We start from the raw sequence: 20,541 nt of genomic DNA, 5'->3' as shown, positions 1-20,541 counted from the left end.
TGCCATGGTAAGGTTTTGAGAAACTTGTGCTGTTGTTGTACTTCAAATTTCCAAGGCATTGCTTTCATGCATTTCTATCCTAACTGACTAACATCATCAGATCATAATGTCATAGAGGGCTTCTTAGGAAATTGCTATATTATGGTCTACCTACCATTCGTTGTAATTAGGTTGTCAATTTCTCTGATTATCACTACATTTTGTGATGATTGGTGTTCCCCCTCTCTCTCTCTTCAGATTTCTATTCTAATGCAGGCACTCCTCAGAGCTTTGTTATATCATCTGCCATCTACCACATATACATAAATGATCTTCTCTTATTGATGTCAATAAGAGAAGATCAATAAATGATCTTATCTTATTGACATCAAATCTGATCCTTCTCATATGACAAACCTTCTAGTGCTAAAACATCTCATCTTCAGTGTCTTCTACATCTATTGCCATAAATGCTGATCTCCATTCCATTTTTCAGTGACAATCTAATCACCTTCAGTGCTTTTCTAAAACACGGTATTGTATTTTTCTCATGAAAAAGACCTTAGTACTCCTTCTCTTTCCTTTCATTGACATTTAACTTTAACCTTTCTGAGTGCAAACACGTGACTTCTATAGCATTTCCATTCAGTCTTGGAATACTGCTCTGACATTTGGAGTGGAGTACCAAATATCTCTCTAAAAAGTCTTTTTTTTCCCAAAAGAAGGCATTTCAGCTAATCAATGATCCCTCTCTTACACTCTCTACCTACCTGCTGTCTCACAATGATCATTTTCCACATTGTCACCTTTTTTTTTTTTAACAGATACTTCTATGGATGCTGTTCAGAAGAACTTGTATCTGTCATTCCTTTAATTTCTGTCTAACCTAAAACAGCATGAGTAACAGCTGTCCAACATCCATTTGCAGTTAAATTGCTAACCCACATTCTTTCATTCCATCTTTTCTCTGGAGAGTAGTCTTCCCCATGAAGTATCTTCCTTTCCTAAGACTGTAACCTTCAGTTCTTCTCTTTATCCCTGCATACACACAGCATTTGCTATAGATTCTGTAACGGAATGCAGTATTATAATTGGAGTATGTTTGTTTATATATATATATATACACACTCCAATTATGTTTCTAATACTAAAAAGTAATCTTCAAACTTTATTTTCAAAACTCATTTCCCTCACGTACATCTGTAGAGAATAATGCTTTTTTTTTTTCTTTTATGTGAATTTGTAAATGCTTGTACTGCAATGGCAAAGTTTTGCAGCTTTAAAAGAGTTTTATATTTATTTAGCAATATTTAGAAATGCTGTGGCCTCCATATGCACAGTTCACTATAAGTAGACAGCAAGTAATGACATACTCCTCTCATTAATTGATTCTCTTATTTCAGTAAAAAATTAGTAGTTCCATAATATCAAGAATGAGGAGTGTTTAGAATATTAAGTAACCTTGATGTTAATAAGGCTGTGCAATTAGATGAGATATCACTACATATATTAAGGGAGTGTGCAAAGAAAGGTGGGAGGGGGGGGGGGCTTGACTTGGTTGTTCAACAGAAGTCTGGCAACAGGAACAGTCCAAGAAGAGTGGAAATAAGAAAAAACAGTGCCATGGCATAAAGGAGAATTGAAGTCAGTAGTGTCAAGCTACAGGCCAGTGTGTATATCAAGTGTAGCGGTGAAGGTGTTAGAGAGGTTATTTAGAGACAGAACATGGATTGATCAGAATGGAAATCTTTTGAGAGAGCATCATGGGTTTGTTAGTGGGAAGGTCATGCTTTAGTACTTAGTTACATTTTATAATAGGGTGACTATAGTATTGGATGGGGGGGGACTTTATACAGTGATTTATTTGGATTTTGCTAAAGCATTTGATCGGCTACCACATAATAAACTAATGTTGAAATTGGGCAGGACGGCTTTAGATAGTCATTTGTTAACTTGGTTACAAGGCTGGTTGACTAATATGAGCTATAGAGTTGTGTATGAAGGTTCATTGCCCCCAAAAAAGATGACAAGTGGGGTGCCACGGGGTTCTGTTCAGCGACCACTGTTTAACTTCACTGTATGCCAATGATATAGTTCACAGCATGAAAGAAGATATTCAGTTGTTTACTGATGATGCTAAATTAGGAAGAATAATGTTAGGATTTGAATAGGTTGGTGCTTTGGGCTGAAGAATGGGGATGTCATTTCAATGTTGCTAAGTGTAAAGTTATGCACTTTGACAAGAGAAGATGGAATAAGGTTTACTGCATTGGAGGAACTTGCTTCAGGAAGTGAAAAAGCAAGGGATTTGGGCACCTTGGTGATAGGGAAGTAAAGTTCAGGGGGGACACATCACAAAAGTTTACTGGTTACCCAAAAAATTGCTGCTATAATGTGAAGGATGCTGACATGCAAGGATAAGGAGGTGATAGTTCCACTCTGTGAGATACTAAGTAGGTCTCATTCGTATTTCTGTGCACAGATCTTGTCACCTGTTATATCAGTGATATGGAAACATTGGAGAGAGTGCAGAATGAAATGACCAAGACTGTCTCAGGACTCTGGAATATTCAGTATGAGAACAGATGATGGTGACGATGATTTATGTTTTTAATGGCACAAGAACAGAAAAGGTCATACTGCACCATATCAAAGATTATAACAGTACACCAAATAAGACAATCATTAACATCCATGCCCATAGCAGGATTCAAACTCATGGTGTATTGGTTGAAGAGCAGGTATGCTAACCACTCGGCCAACCAAGGATAATATGAGGACAGATTGAGGGAATGTAGTCTTCAGAGCTTGGCAGATAGAAGGAAGAAGGGGGATATGGTTGAGATATAAGCTGGTGGAGAGGAGCCTTCCAAAAAGATACAGGAGAATTATTGCATGGGATAATGAGTGATGCAAGTACTAGAGGTAATCTCTGGAAGCTGTACAAGTTATATGAGTGAAGAGGTGATAGATATTTTTTGCTTGGTAGGTGGTGAACAAGAAGAATGCATTGCCAGAATGAATTTTGCCATTGCTCCAACATTGAATGTTTTTTTTCAAAGCAAGGTATGATAGTTATTGTGATCTCTGAGTGTTTGACCTCCCACAATGAGTCTTTGGACTCCATGTAAGCTTGGAAGTAATACTAAATACTAGTTTTAGCCATTGTTTGCATTTTATTCAGTGAGATGGACTGCAGTAGTTGAAATGTCGATTGTACTGGATTGCAGGAAATTGATGAGACTTGGGGATAATGGTGGACAGAGAGTTGAAGTTCAGAGGATATATTGCAAAAGTAGCTAAATAGATCAAAAGATTACTTGGATGTTAAAAAACATGCTAACAAGTAATGATAGGGAAGTTATTATCACTCTTTGTAAGGCTGTGATTCAGCTGCATCTTGACTATTGTGCACTGATTTGGTTACCTGGGTTTGGGACCAGGAGGTAGTAGAGAAGATTCAGAGATGAATGACTAAGCTGGTGACAGGTCTGTGGAATGCTTCCTGTAAAGATGGGTTACAAAGTTTGGTTGATGGGCAGAAAAAGGGGGTGGCATAATGGACACTTTTAAGATATTAAAGGGCCTTTATAAAATTGATGCAAAGAGAATTTTTCAATATGTGACAAATAGTTGGAGAACTAGGGTTCATTTGTAGAAGTTGATTAAGAGTGTGGTCAGCAGGGGTGTGCAGACTAGATTTTTTGCTTGGAGAGTGGTGAATGACTGTGATGGATTGCCAAAATTAATTGAGAGTTCCCTGACAAGTGAATGAATTTAAGGAGAAGTATGATAGGCTTTGTGTATATAATAGTTAGTTTGGGTCTTCCACGATAGTCTTCGGGCTCCCTGGAGATACTGTATAATAATAATATCTTGTTTCTCCTTGTGTGTTTAGGCTCAGCCTATGACAGCCAAATAATTGTTTGAAACCTAATTGATACATTTTTATAGGGTGGTTTACTCTGTGTACATAATGTATTATGGCTGTCAATGGCACGTAAACCCAGGTCTTTTCAATTAAAGGGCATTATCGAAAGTGACTGAACTATGGACACTCTCTAGCTGATATGTTGTTTTTTTTTATTTATTTATTTATTTATTTTTAATAGGGCTGGGGTTTGCATAATATAGAAAACATATTAATAGAAAAAGAAATGCTAAAAAACAGACAAAAAACGGAATATTAAAAATGAAAAAGAATTTGAGCTTTTATGTTTCTTAGTTAAGTATGTGCTTCTCCAGAATGAAGTAATTGAAAGAATATTAAACTAAATGTCAAAACAGTACTTAATAATTGACAAATTTGCTTTTTTATACAGTAATATTTATTATACATTTTCATTAATGAAGTATCATTTTTAAAGCCTTCAACCCATATTTTAAGGTAGCTTGGGACATTAATAATTTTAAAATGTAATATTAGTCCTCTAAAGGAAAAATGGAATATGAAGAAGAAATGAAAAAAATACTTTAGATCTAAATTATGCAAAAAAAAACCATACAGATTATCAGAAATAAGTTTAATAACGTTTGCTTGATGAAGTTCAGAGAGTCTAAATCATTAAATAATATAATAATAAACAGGATATATAAAAGCAGTAACAATATCCAATGATACTAGAGTCAGAAAAGTGAATTTGATTAAAATTTAAAAATTTGGCCTGAAACTGATAAATTGAGAAATGTTTCCCAAAGTGTTATCTCTGGGTGAGGGGTGGGGGATGTCAAGAATTTTTCTTGATATCTTTTTAATAAGAGGGAAAAAAGAAAAGAAAAAAAACTTAAAAATAAATACAAAAGTACTGAAGAATATGGTTTTCCATCTTGCAAGATAGGCATACTAGTCAGATGTGCTTAACAGACATACAATTAACAGGCACAGTACATGTGTTAATATTTAATGAATTTATTTATCCTGCCGGCTGCGCCATTGTTAATTTTTAATGAATTATCCTATATATAGGCTGCGCCATTATTATTTATGTGTATTATAAATAATATTTCATTTACTAACAATTATTTTTATTTTTGACTCCGAGTGTCCCTATATGTTATTATATTTGCACAAAGAGTTCACTCCAATTGGTGCAATGACTTTAGCTCACTCTTTCAGAATCCAATTAATCATTGACTCAACACCAAGTACAAAATAAACACATTTAATAAAACTTAAAACAATATATATACACTTCTAGTAAAAATACATAACTATAAATACAGATTAAATGGATCCAAGGCCTTATTTAAAAAATACAAACTTACTCTTAAGACAAAACACTTTTTCTTTCACAAATCACAAAAAAATGTTTATAGTCTTTTTCTCTTCCTGTTAAGGCTCTTTTCCAGAAGTTACAAGATTCTGTACTTCATTTTCTTAGGATCCCTTTAAAATTCCTTTTTACTGCCGCACACAAAACAAAATCAAGTTCCTTCCTACTTGAATATATCTTGGCCAGTTTATAAAAACTTAGTTTCAAGATTTCCTTTTTCTTCTGTACTTATTCTTTCTTGAAACATATTATTTCCACTATTCCTTTTTCGGAATACAATATGAAATTTCCTTTTAACTGCCGCACACAGAAAATCAAGTTCCTCCCAACTTGAATATTCCTCGGCCAGTTTATAAAAACTTAGTTTCAAGATTTCCTTTTTCTTTACTTATTCCTTCTTGAAACATATTATTTCCACTATTCCTTTTTCGGAATACAATATGAAATTTCCTTTTGACTGCCGCACACAAAAAATCAAGTTCCTCCCAACTTGAATATATCTCGGCCAGTTTATAAAAACTTAGTTTCAAGATTTCCTTTTTCTTCTGTACTTATTCCTTCTTGAAACATATTATTTCCACTATTCCTTTTTCGGAATACAATATGAAATTTCCTTTTAACTGCCGCACACAAAAAATCAAGTTCCTCCCAACTTGAATATTCCTCGGCCAATTTATAAAAACTTTCCGAACGCTCTCTTGTTTACCACTGTAACTTGGATACGCAACGCTTTTCTTGTCAGCTGTCAATCAAACATCAAGTTCACTCCGGGAGCATGCGCACTTCAACAACGTCAGAAACTACGCATTGTAAAAATATGGCGGACTCGCTGTATCCACTAGCGCTGAAGAAAGTCTTTCATAAACACAAAATTCAACATTAAAAAATACAACAAACTTTCTTATAAATAATACAAATAATCAATTAAGTAAGTACTTCAATATTTTTACTTCTTTACATATTACTTCTAACATAATATTTTCATAACGAGCACATCACAAGTGCAGACACTGCGTGTATGAAAACAAAAACTAACAAGCAATATTAATACGTAAAAATATTCAGAATTTATAATATGATTATTTTTACACATGGTCTCAGCTTTATTAAGGTTCATTCTTATGATAGCAAACACTGCTATAACAATTGCATTCTTCTTACAAACTACTGAAAAGTCAAGACGAAAATTCCATAAGCTAAAAGAAAGTCACTGTATCAAAACGAACTCTACATTATAACAAACTTCCCCTGTATTCCCTATAGTTTGCTGTATACTGTGAGGCAGCTGTAGTTATTTTAAGCCATAATTATAAATAATAGCAATAGTGCTTGAAAAAAAATTTTTTTTTCCAATTTGTTAATTAAAAAAAAAAGTTAGAAATACTTTAGTGTAATTTCTTTCATTTAGAAACCTGAGCTTGGAAATGCCATTAATGAATTTCCACAAATATTTTGACTTTTAATACATGTAATATATCACACTATTTAATTTCAGTCATAAACATTGATTGCAAGCTATATTTTTAAAAATATAAACTTTTTTTTTTTTGAAAAACAGTAATAACATGTAATCATATAATGATTTTGAATCAAATTTTCTGACATTGTGAATAGAAAAATGGACCCAAAATTTGAATGTTTCTTTGATCATTACAGAGTTTATACATTATTTTATTAATGAACAACAGTTGCATGTGGTAAGTGCATTTAGTGGGCAGAAGTCTGGATTTTAGTTATCACAAGTTAACATGATGACAAACTATTAAGAGAATTAAGAATAGTTGTTTAAAAGATATTTGTGCCATGTGAAGTTTCTTTAGTTAACATGAAAAAAAAACAAGGGATAAGTAACACTATTTATTTAAGGTCATATATTTCAGCCTAAATATTACAGGCAATCATCAGTGGCAACAACAGTTAATTATAAAATAGAACGAGATGGAAACCATGCTGATAATTTGTTCATAGGAAGAAAAATAGCCACTAAATTGTATGTCTTAAGAATTCTGGAAATGGGTGGTTCTGAGATGCTATAAATGTAAGAAATTAGAATTCGATGTACTATTTCTTTGTTATTTGAGCTAGGATTCTAGGAATTAAAAAGCTGTTGCATGGTCCTTTTTGAGAAACTATTTAGTTTCATATGTTGTTTGATAGTTCCATCTTCAAAAGATAAGCAATTCTAGCTCTCCCTGGTGTCTACCAAGTTTCTTGTGACTGTCATTGTTCGTACTTTGGACAAACTGGATGCTCTGTGGAAAAGAGAATACAAAAACACTAGTCTTACATTAGCAACAGTAAATCTGAAAAGTCTTGACTTTGCACAGCATGGAATAGATACAGATCACAACATTATGGTTTGAAACACACGTCATCAGTGTCAGTATAAATTTGAATGTTTGTTTAAAGCTTTACTTCATCGTCCGAACTTAAATCAGAATGACTGTCTCCCTCTATCTAAGATATGGGAAAGTCTTATAGTCTTATTTTAGTCACATATCAATATTTTTTAAGAGCTAATGAATTATCAATATTGCAATATTTCCTCAATTATACCATTGCATTGTTTTATGCAAAACATCACATGGCTCTTACTTTTTCAAATCATCCATTGTTCACATTCTATTTTGTAATTAACTGTTATCTCAGGCTGCCACTGATGGTAGCCTGTAATATTTAGGCTGAAATATATAGTCTTAAATAAATAGTATTACTTATCCTGTGTGTGTTTTTTTCTTGTTAATTGAAAAGAACTAAGGATAATATTATTGCTGTGATGAGAAGAATGTAATATGTTAAAACATGGAAGCAGGGAATCTTATGTACTGTATGTGGCATTGGTTCTCTCACATTTCAATTTCTGTGCCTGACCTTATGCTACTTAGTTTTTATATGATGAGAAGATGGTAATTGGCTTACAAAGATGCATAAGAGGACATCAATAAAATTATGCAGAAAATCCATAAGGAAGCAGATAGAAAAGTTTTCTAACTTCATATGTGACAAGAAAATGGAATGCACTGCTAATTCATAAGAGCCTTTAAATGGTTTAGAATCAAAGTTAGAGGGGGGGGCATACATAATTTGTCTGGATCCCCTCCTATGCAATGGACTTATCATTGAAGTCCATTCATAATAGTAATAATGAAAATAAAAAATAATTTTAACATGTGATATGTTAATCATTCATTTTGTAGTTTATTCCTGGACTGTTCATAGAACAGTTTAAGAATAGAAATGCAAATCTAAAACTAATTAGTCAATGTAAGATGTTCATTTTGTTTTAAGCTGCATATTTTATACCTTATGCTTTTTCTGCTAAAAAAGTTAACACATTTTTAATTGTGAATGATTCTAATATTAGATGATGAAGTAATGGACTTGTTAATATGTTAATAAATTAAAAGGAGAATATTTATTGATTCATTTTAGGCTATGGAGTGGAATATGATTATATTGATCCGCGTCAGTTGAAACCATCACTAGAAACCTACAAAGTTAGCAATCTCTTTTTAGCTGGTCAGATCAATGGAACCACAGGATATGAAGAAGCTGCAGCACAGGCAAGAAGAAGAATTTTGTGATATTTTTATTAATGCAAATCATTGTGGGAGATAGCATATCACTCACACCACATCATACCCTCTCTCAAATTCATTTATGCTATCTGCACACAACTCCAAAGGCAAACCATTCCAGTCATGCACCACTCTATGAGAGAAAAATCTGCCTCTCAGACCTTTCTAGACTGCATCCATTCTCAATTTCTGTGAATGCCCTCTCCCCACCCTTCATAAAATGAAAAATTCCATTGGTTAGTATCTTGTATGACCCTTTAAAGTTTATAGTCATCTCATCTCATCTCATATCATCCCGTCTCATCATCTCATCTCATCTCATCTGATCTGATCTACAATCCAAGGTCAGTACATCATGATTACTGTCACCAATTGGATGCATTACAGTCACATCTTTTGAATTCCCCTCCCCTCCACCAACCTTACACTATAATCATGTCTAAATACTCTTTAACCTTGAGTTTCTTCTGCCACATGCTGTTTAAGGAAGCTTTCTTGCAACAGCTCAATAAGTTGGCTTCATCCTTTTAATGATATTTCACTGTTATCCTATCAATATTTGGATAATTAAAGTCACCCATGGTGATTAATGTTTAGTACCTATTAGGGTTATTTAGCAATGCATTTCATCATCACTAACAGTTCATCTAGTTGATCTGTAGCAACCCCATCATATATTTGAACTTGTTAGATTCACCTAACACCAAATAGCCTCAAACTCACTGCAACATGAAAAACTGTTTTGTTTTGTTTTAATGTTGGGCCCATATACGAGAGGTTGGCTGGTCAACCTATACTACTATAGTACCATATATGGGTAGTGGGATGGGAAATGAGAAACTTCTTGACATTCAATTTAAAAGCCTGTATATTGTATTCCTTGGGAAATACATCAGAGGGAAGACTGTTCCACAGTACAGCAGTAGCAGGAATGAAGGAGGAAAAGAAACTTGTTCTGTGGGTTTCGAGGTGTACTGTGAAAGGATGTTGGGCGGCGGCTGCGTGTTCCAATGGGCTTAATACAGAGTGGGGGAATTATTGATGCTGTTTCAGATGAACATTTTCCATGGAAATATTTATAGAATATACAAATTGCAGAGACTAAATGTCTGTGAAAGTGGGGGAGTGAGTTGGTAAGAGATGGATCATACCAACTCACTCCCCCACTTTCACAGACATTTAGTCTCTGCAATTTGTATATTCTATAAATATTTCCATGGAAAATGTTCATCTGAAACAGCATCAATAATTCCCCCACTCTGTATTAAGCCCATTGGAACACGCAGCCGCCGCCCAACATCCCTTCACAGTACACCTCGAAACCCACAGAACAAGTTTCTTTTCCTCCTTCATTCCTGCTACTGCTGTACTGTGGAACAGTCTTCCCTCTGATTGCTCTCCTCTGTATTGATTAAAGCATTTTGAGGGAGCTTTTAGGAGCCCCCACTCCAAATGTGAGAACAGTATTTGATGGCTGGGCGGATTTGTAATTTGTATATGGTTAACAGCTGTTTTGAGGTGAAGTAACGTCTTGAGCGAAAGAGAAAGCAATATTGCAGTCATAGCTATCTATCCTAACTAGACTCAGATCATCCGATATCATTAGTATCACCCCCTCCCTCTTATTTTTGCCTATCCTTCCTAAATTAGTGTACCCTTTATGCTCAATACCAGTAAATATATCTGCCTCTGAGTGTCAGGTGTCACCAATGCCAATAATCTGAGACTACAGATACCCTCTGGCATTTGTGTATAGACATAATATGTTACCTCCATGCTTTTTTTTTTTTTTTTTTTTTTGTATACTCTCCTCTGTAGTCTGCATGACTCAGTAAGCTTTCAGTTTCTTGTTCATATCTAATACTTTGCTTATGCAGGCATCCTTACACATACAAGTTTCTTTTGCCACAGAACAAGCTTTGCTCACCAGTTCACAGGTCATGTGTTCTTTGGCACTACAAGGATGCCAAAATGGCATGACTTCTATTCCTCCTTTCCATGGTCCATCTAAACATCTGCTCAGACTGAATAAATGAAATTAAATTCTTGTTTAATCCTTATCCAAGTATAAGCAAACAAAGTTTACTCGTGAAGTATCTTCACAAATAGACTTCTTGTGTGTAGAGGTTAATGATTTCACATTAATTGCCTTAGTACACCTGCTTATACTTGGATATCTGTAGTGACCCTACCTGTAATGCCTAGCATTTTTCATGTCCGGAAGCCTGTGTACTATGGGATACTAAGGCAATTAATGTGAAATTATTAGCCTCTGTATACAAGTAGCCTAGTGTCATGAAAGTACTTCATGCACTTTGCATGAAGTACTTTCGCAGTACTTTTGCAGTGTAAGCAAACTTTGTTTGCTTACACTTAGTTAAAGGATTAAACAAGAATATAATTTCTTGGCAAATTTAATTTAATCCATATACTTAGCTACCTACCAGTTCAGTACAGCATGATTGCTGTTGCCAACTATTGACAAAATAGTCACATCCTTAACTTTATACCCCTTCTGATGCTATTATCAAACCTCTTTGATCTCAAGTTTCTTCTTCAACATGCTGCTTGCCTCACAGCAGCTTAATTCATTTTCCTTCATTGAGTTCTCTCCTATCTGATCATCATTGTAATTTATATCACTTTTAATAACTACTCGTTTAGTAACAACTTAGCAGTTCATTTCATCATTCCCAACAGGTCTGCAACACCATCACCATATGTCATCCTGTTAACCTTCACTCCATACCAAATAATCACAAACTAATAATGTTTCTCCATGGAACATTATTATATTATTATCTCAATGAGTTTCTACCCTTAAATGGACTTAGATCATATGATATCATTATGATCATATGATACCCTTTCCTCTCATATCTCTTCTGTCCTTTCTGAAAATATCGTACTCTTAACATCCATTTACTTCATCTGACTCTTAGAATCATTTAGTTAGTGTATCCATCAAAGCAACAAACTCAACTCCTTTGTTCCTTGTGCTCCTGGCATTTGTGTTTAGACAATAAATTACTTCCTGTCTCTTATGTGTACTTACAAAATAAGTCTGTTTAGTCCAGTTAGGTAGCTTTCTCTTTCACATTCTCACACATCGGGCCCAGTACAGGTCCATCCTTCTCCAGATTCATAACAGTGCTTATTGACATTCACATCATTATCATCATATTTATATACATTAGCAGCTCCCATGCATATTATATATATCAAGCATGTCAATTAAAAGGAATGAAGAAACTGCACTACCTGAAACCTTGCATTTAATGGTTTTGAACCCAAGACGATCAGAAAAATTCTTAATACATCTCCTGCAACTCTTTTACTTAAACAAGATTTCAAGAATGCAATCACGCTGCCTTACATCAAGAATGTCACAGACAAAGTGACTGCGTTGCTCCACAAGTACAGCATAAAAGTGGCTTTTTTACCTTTACAAAAAATATTAAGATTTCTATATCCACCAAAACCTACACATCACTCTATGAAAAAAACCAGCATCTATGAGATTCATTGCTCTTGTGGCATTTTTCATATAGACCAGACATGAAGGTCAAGAGAGAGAGAGAGATATCCATGTCTGAACACATAAAAAAAAACCATCGAAAAAAGAAGATAGCATAAATCAGGCCTGGCATTCCACACAACCACTACTGACCATCTTTGACAACAAACAAAACTGCCATATATTGATCGTAACTATTTTACAAGAAAATTTAAAGAAGCCTTGCAAATGCTTAGGATCACTACACAATGCAATGAAAATCAAGACTTAATTGTATGTCAAGCATGATCTGCTTTCATCAAAAATTTAACTACAATGGGCCTAGGATATAACACAATGATACCACAGAACATGATAGCAACAGCTAGCAATGTTCCAGCATGTGTTCAATAACAGATTTACCATTTATATTCTGATTTATCAATTATATTTAACAGTTGTGAAATTATCAAGAACATCTAATATGTGTAATTAATTGTTAATAGGCTTTTGTTGTGCAAAACTTAGGACTTACATCATCAAGGGTGCTAGTACCCTTGATGATGTAAGTCTTACGACTCACAAAACTTGTTGGGTTTTAATTGCTTATTCTTATTAAACTCTTTATTTATATAATGATGTGGTCTCAATACCAAAAACTTCCCACAGAACTGCTGAACAATGGAAACTTACATTTGCATCTATTCTATTACTTGTCAATACCCCAATATTTTCATATCTATCATTCTTCCAAGCTACTTCTGATTGAATCAATCTGCCTAGACCTTATTTTACTGCTGAGTCTCTTTCCTACCATCTTGTCATTAGTGTATCCACCAAAGCAACAAACTCAACTCCTTTGCTAACCTTCATTCTATTTAAGTGACCATACCACTTTAGTCCTACTCACACATTCTTGAATGCAAACAATGTCAAGTTCCTTCATATTGTATTCATTTTTAATATGATTTTACCATGAATGCCATCTGTTCAGAGCCCTAATTTTCTAAGAGCTCTCTCATATCTGTGGTCTCTAATCTTTGGTCAAGTACTTTATTTCTAGCTCAACTCTCAGATCCATAACTTAAAACTGATTTCAACTTCAACACTGTCTTGTATACTGTTTGTTTAGTGTTTTGACTAATTTCTCTCTTATTCCATTTAAATTTATTCAGCTGGCTCCCCACAATACCAGCTATGCTTATTCCATTGTCTATTCCCAGATTTAACTTGCCATCTTCACTGAATAGCTGAAATATTTTACTTGTTTCATGGGTTCTCCATTGAGAAGCCAGCTGAGGTCTTCTATGTTCTTTCCTATTTTCATAGTTTTGATCTTTTTATTGCTGAAATTTTCTTGACAAATTTGTTATAGCTGTTAATCAGTTTAATTAGAGAATCCTGGAGATTCATACTGGATTTGTATAGGAGTACATCATCTACATAAAACAAAGAGCCAAGTTTGATATCTCTGATTCAAATATCAGGTTTGATGTTATTTTTCTTCATAATGTGATCAATATAGATGATGAATAGGAATCAAGATTGTGCACACCCTTATCTTATACTGAATTTTACACCATGCCACCTGCCTATATTTCCTTCAGTTTTAACTGCTGACTGACAACTTAAATATAGACTATGTATTGCTTTGTATAATGTTCCATTTACCCCATATATTTGAAGTGTTTGAAAAGCTTTTCTCTGAGCATCTTGTCATATACATTTTCCAGATCTACAACACTTAAGTACAGATCCTTGTCATATTCCCATTATTTCTCGACTATTTGTCTTAAAGTGAAAATCTGATCTTGACAACTTCTATTTGGCCTGAATCCAGTTTGTTCTTCTCTCAGCTCTTCTTCCACAATTTTTTTCAGCATCTTTTCAAGGATGCCTGCATAAATCTTACCTGGGACATTTAGTAGAGAAATGCCTCTGTAATTCTTGCATTCAGCTTTATTCCCTTTTTTGTAGAATGAGAACTAAGAGAGCTCTACTCCAGTCATCTGGAATTTTGACCTTCTGACCAGGTCCTCTGAATTATGCATTGTAGCCAATGCAAAACATTTTATATCTCCATATTTGAGCATTTCAGGTCAAATATCATCCACTCCATACCTTTCCACATTTCACATTTTTGATGGCTTTACTACCTACTTCAAGTATTGAAATGTGCTTGTTTGTGTAACAGTCTTTCAAAGTAATTATTCCAGACATCTAGGATATCTTTATCTTCAGTTTTCATGTCACCTTTATCATCTTTGATTCCTTTTACAGTACTCTTCCTCCATTTCTAAGATTATTCAATAGCCTTCAGAACATCATTCCAGCCTCTTCCTCCTATTTACCTTCTATATTCTTACTGAATTCTTCCTATGACTTTTGTTTAGCTACTTTTATACATAGCTTAGCTCTGTTACATTTCTGTCTGTATTCTTTTAGGGCATCTGACAACTTATTTGATAGGAACTTTTTCTATGCTTTCTTCTTTTCCAGGACTGCTTCTTTAACTTTTTGTGTCCACCATGGCATTCTTATTTTTCTATCTTTACAAACAACTTCACATGCCTCTCTAGTTGAATCAGTCACTGTTTTCTTCAGAGTTTGCCACTTAGACTCAAAATTCCACTTTCTTGTAGTTACACTATTTTGCTAATGAGTACTTGGGATTGAAGAGGTTTCCATCAATAGTACTGAATGAGCACTATTGATGGAAATAAGGTAAACTAGCAGCATGAAAATATCAAGCCAAATCATGGATATATATTATAAGAAATAGTTATTGTTAACAAAGATGTTTTAAAATTCAAATTTTTATCATTTTTATTTTCTTAAATGCATTATATTAAGTTTTTAGAGAATTAAAATTATTATAAAAGTTCATTAAAATACATTATTTCAATAACTTTTATTTTTCATAGGGCATTATTGCTGGTATTAATGCAGCTTGCAAAGTACAGAGATTGCAGTCTTTCATCATTAAACGCACAGAAGGTTATATTGGTGTGTTAATCGATGATCTTACAACTCTTGGCACAAATGAACCATATCGTATGTTCACCAGTAGATCAGAATTTAGAGCTTATTTACGGCCTGATAATGCAGATCTCCGTCTTACCCAAAAAGGTTATTTGTGTTGACAGTTTTCTTATAAACATGAAATAACAGTATATCAATTCATCTCAAACTAATAATAATAGTAGAGCTATAAATGGTTGATCCTCTTAAGTTTGGATTTTTTTGTTGTTTTTTTAATCCCAGACATACACGATCATTAGGTTATGTCTGATATAATATTATAATACTTTATTATTCTGGTTGTATGCATACTTTAAGAAAGTGGTGTAGTCACTTTCTTAAGCCTTCATTTGACTTAAATATCCACAGATCAGTTTCACTGGTCAACAAAGATTTTGTAAACTGGAAACAAAACAGGTGGACTCTGTATATTTTATAGAATATAACACTGGAACTTTTTGTCCTCTCATAACAAAGAACTAATTGTTCTTGTTATGTGAGTGTTTCAAATGTGTTATTTCCAAGTGAAATAACCAGTATGGTTATTTCACTTGCAATGGCAAAATTGAAGCGATGCAATGTTGGATAGATATTTTTAAATAATGCTAAGGTGGCAGAAAGGGGGATAATGGTGAATAAGGGAACAATATCAAAAACTAACCATATCATTGCTGCTTAAAACCAAAGATTTGAAGTGGGTAGAAGTTTTTATATGCGATGAATAAAGTTAAAGGTGAAGTTAATTGTTTCTAATTTAAGGGAGCAGGAGTCAGTAGCATCTGCTATAGGTCAGAGAGTTGTTGGATTTATGAACTTTATATAAATCATATATTGGGAGCAGGGGGGGCTGCAAAGTTTGAGTTTATTGAGGTCATGCATTGTAAGCAATGCACTCTATGAGAAAAACATTCATTTTCCGGCTGTATTCACTAGTATTGAGTGTAACCCTGTGCCATTTGAAATAGTTTATTATTGTACAGTAGTGAATAAATTTATAATGGATTGTATTAAGTTATCCTTTGTATCACAATTTAATTTTCCAAATCTCTTTTTCACTATTGCCCATACTTTTTCTGAAACAATTGTGGATGTTGTGATATTTGAGGAACTCTCACTTTTTTTGAAGTGTGACATGGAACGAGATCCTGTTGGAAGATGAGTTCTTTGTCTTTCTGAATCTGTGGCCCACTCTTTTCGCCAATATTTTTATGTAATGGCAACTTTTCAACATGCCATCACAAGCACAAGTGATCCTGGACCATATGTATGTAAAACAATCCTAGAACATCTTTTTAGATAGATGTTTAGGAGCTTGTTGAAGGTGGGTGGGAGAAGTCTTCTCAGCAGTTGATTTGCGAACGTAGGATACTCGGTCTCTGGACAAAGAAATTGCTATCTTCTGAAAAGATGATCTTCCTCTTCTCAACAGTCCAATCTTTGTACAATTTTGCCCACTGACACCTCTTTTTCTGCATAGCCTTGTCAACAGTTGTTTCTTTTTTGGTCTTTGGCAATCCTCCCTGCTTCCAACAATCTTCGACTTACTGTCATGTCAGAAACATTAATCCCACTAGCTGCCAATTCTCTATTTAAGTCTACAGCAGGCAATCTTGAATTAAATTTGCTTTTCCTAACTAGTAAATGATCTTGAGTAAGTATCGTTTTCCTTTTTTGCCCACATTTTTCTTTTCTGTCAGGAGAAAAGGTACCTTATTAATGTCTGCTTTGTCTTTACTGCACCTTTTCTGTTATATCTACTCTTACTTTATGCTTTTGCTTTCTTCACTCACACTGTAATTTAAAAAATTTATTTGATTTCTGACTGTGCCAGTTAAACTACTCATTGAGTGCAAGTTTATAAGAATCTTAAGCGAAGACAAAGCAGATATTATTCCCCGTTAACTCTGACCTTTACTTTATATCAGTCTTGGTTTAAACTTATTACTTAGCATATTAAAATTATTATCTTGCCCCTCTTTTGTCAGATACATGCAAGTTCCTTTACTTAAAAATTATAATAACGGAATTAACTCACTTAAAATATTTTTGCCTAAATATCACAGGTATCTTCAGTACATGCAAAAAGGCTAATTAAACAATAACTGGAAAATTCCAAAGGATGCCACCTAAGTAGCTCATGTAAGATAACTAAAAAAGGTCATTAAGTTTCCTAACTTATTTTAAAAAAAATAAATAACATATCTCAATTTGTCGTTTCACAAACCAATTTATTAATTAATCCAAGAAATCTAATTTTACACTGTTCATTCCACATATGAGCATGAAAGCAATAAAATTACAAGTTATAGATAATTACAAGTGATTCTATCTTAGGCTTACTTCTCCTACATTTCTATGTTATAACCTAAATACAACTTAGGACAATTTACTAGTCATTCCTATTCACCAAACATTTAACTTTCCCAGCGTATACTCGATAAACAATAACTTACTTTTACTATATACAGTAGTTCTTTACTCTTAAAGTAAATACCTGTTCAACTATATCATGAATCTTTTACACTAGCACAACTGAACACAGAACAAAGCGCATAATGTGAATTATCCAGAAGTATTTACATATTCTTCTAAGTACTTATGATTTGAATTCCATACACTACTTTCATTCAGTAGAGTCTTTATTCGATTCCTTTGTCTACATGGCATTGTTCCTTCTTGTGGCTGTATGCCTGTTCTTTCTCTCCCCCATTTTTCTTTGTCTTTGTTGCCAATATTCTTTATCCTTTGAATTCCATTGTTCAGCAATGTGGCAGCCTCTGCCGTTCAACAAATGCTTTCTCCTTTGAGCTTTCCGTTCTACTGACATCCTCACATGAGACACTCCAGCGACCAACAGTAGACTTCACATGGCCATTGACTCAGGGTAGAGATGGCTAAGAACCCTAAGATGATCTCCTTCTGACAACTGACAGTGAACCTAGGGAAAAAGGGACTAAAACCCTAAGACGACCTCACATAGTATGCATGCGTGTCTCTCGAAATTCCCGTATTTGGAAATGCATTAACATCCAGGCGCGATGATATCACACTTCATACAACACACATTTGATTAATGCAGTTTTGTAATAAAATTATTACATACAAAGAAATGTTAGTAAATATACAAACAATGACAGTTCTTTATATATTTTTTTCCTTAGACAAAACTTGTAGAACAGGCATACAGCCACAAGAAAAGGAACATTACCATGTAGACAAAGGAATTGAATAAAGACTCTACTGAATGAAAGTAGTGTATGGAATTCAAATCATAAGTACTTAGAAGAATATGTAAATACTTCTGGACAATTCACATTATGCACTTTGTTCTGTGTTTTCAGTTGTGCTAGTGTAAAGATTCATGATATAGTTGAATAGGTATTTACCTTAAGAGTAAAGAACTACTGTATATGGTAAAAGTAAGTTATTGTTTATCAAGTATACGCTGGGAAAGATTTAAATGTTTGGTGAAACATCATATAATGTTGATCATGTGAGATTTTATAACTTGTCTCCTTCTTTAAAATTGCATTAACAGTACTCAAACAAACACCACTTGTTGGCAATTTATCTTTGAGTCATGGAGATGTATCCATTTTATAGCTACACAAAATGAATAAAACACTATGAATGTCAACTTGCTTGCACAACACTATTAATAAATATCATAGAGTAAGTTAGAACACACAGCACTCAGTCAAAATAGTGAACTAAAACCAAAATTCAAAATAGTAAACCAAAACCAAAATTATTGTGAACTGAAACAAAAACCAAACCAAAGTCAAAAACTTGTTCAGATTAACTTGTTCACTACTGTAGATATTTTGCTATAGTGAATGAATTTCCTTTTCAGTCATTTTGCCCATGGAAGGCTGTGTTCTAGACTTTACTGTAGATTGTATTATGGTAAGTGAGGTTGTTATGATGATAATTGCTCTAGTGAGTTTTGACTATATAAACACCCTAAATTCAAGTACTTACATATTTCATTATATTTACAATAACTATGAAAATAAATTTTAAAAAATTATAAAATACACATTTATTAGAGTTTATATTGACTATTGCTGCAGTCTAATGAAAATCTCAAGAAGTTCTCTCATTATGTAGCCAGTAAGAGGAAAAATAATTGTGGACCACCTTACTAGATGGTGGTCCACAATTGATTGTCAGTTGACCAATGCTGATGGCATAATAATTGTTTAGTGATTGCTTGATTAGGTTGTTTTATCCTGGTAGAGCGTGGTTTATTCTTAGATAGATAGGGATGGTTGAAGCATTTAAAGTGAAGAAAGAAGATGTATTTCAAATACTGAATACACCAGAATATCTGTAAAGTATTGAAATTACACCTTATGTTTTAAGAGGATGCACTAAGGAACTGAGCTGGCCATTGAATTTGCTATCTAGATGTCGCTTGTGTTTGTTAAATGATCGGTGAAGAAAGCGTACAGTGAACTTTGAAACTACATGGGGTAGTTTAGGATCTACAATTGAGGCAATATTATTCCGGAGATCAGAGATGTGATGCATATTAATAACAGGATCATGCTTTGCAGTTCAAAATTGATTACAGATGGGTGATAGACTTGTGTTTAAATAGATATTGTGTGCTGGGAAATTTGTTGGGTTCCTTCAACTTTTTGAAGTTGAAGACTTCGTAACAGACTCCTGATGCTATGGTCAAATCTAACACTCTTTGGACTCAAGTTTCCTCTTTCACACCCTACTTGAGAAAGTTGTCTCACAATAATCCAATATTCTCCTTCATTCTTATTATGCATTTTCTATTTTACCCAATCAATGTTTATATAATTTAAGTCACCCATAGTGATTACTTGCTTAGCACTTATAGGGTAAACTGACAATGCATTTCATTGTCCTCCGCAGCTGAACCACCATATGGTGGACATTGCTGCAGACTCATCATGTCTGTAGCAATGCCCACCATATATTTCATCCTGTTAACTTCAACTTTACATCAGATAGTCTCAAACTCACTGCTACATGAGATATTATCACTGTTATTGCTTTGAGATATTATTACTGTTATTGCTTTCATGCATTCCTACTCTAACTGGACACATATCATCTAATATCATTAATAGTACCCCCCAAACACACTCTTCTATCCTTCCTTCCTAAAAACACTATACTCGTTATACTCAGTTCCACTTACTGCATCTGACTTTGA

General features: G+C 33.9%; 1 protein-coding gene across 1 annotated transcript in view; it reads left to right on the top strand.

Moving 5' to 3' along the window:
* LOC150107790 (5-taurinomethyluridine-[tRNA] synthase subunit MTO1, mitochondrial) overlaps window positions 1-20,541 on the top strand; it is a 309,050-nt gene that overhangs the window by 168,064 nt on the left and 120,445 nt on the right. The window contains exons 11-12 of the mRNA XM_090391541.1: window positions 8,685-8,815; window positions 15,251-15,455. Of these exons, the coding sequence (XP_090247667.1) occupies window positions 8,685-8,815; window positions 15,251-15,455 (336 nt within the window). The remainder of the gene's footprint in view (window positions 1-8,684; window positions 8,816-15,250; window positions 15,456-20,541) is intronic.

This window comes from Typopeltis vanoorti, chromosome 4 (assembly GCF_054136105.1).
Source record: "Typopeltis vanoorti isolate ZY-2024b chromosome 4, IOZ_Tvanoo_1.0, whole genome shotgun sequence".
Taxonomy (NCBI): Eukaryota; Metazoa; Arthropoda; class Arachnida; order Uropygi; family Thelyphonidae; genus Typopeltis; species Typopeltis vanoorti.
The sequence above is the reverse complement of the archived record's forward strand: the minus strand, read 5'-3'. Positions and strand labels throughout refer to the sequence as shown.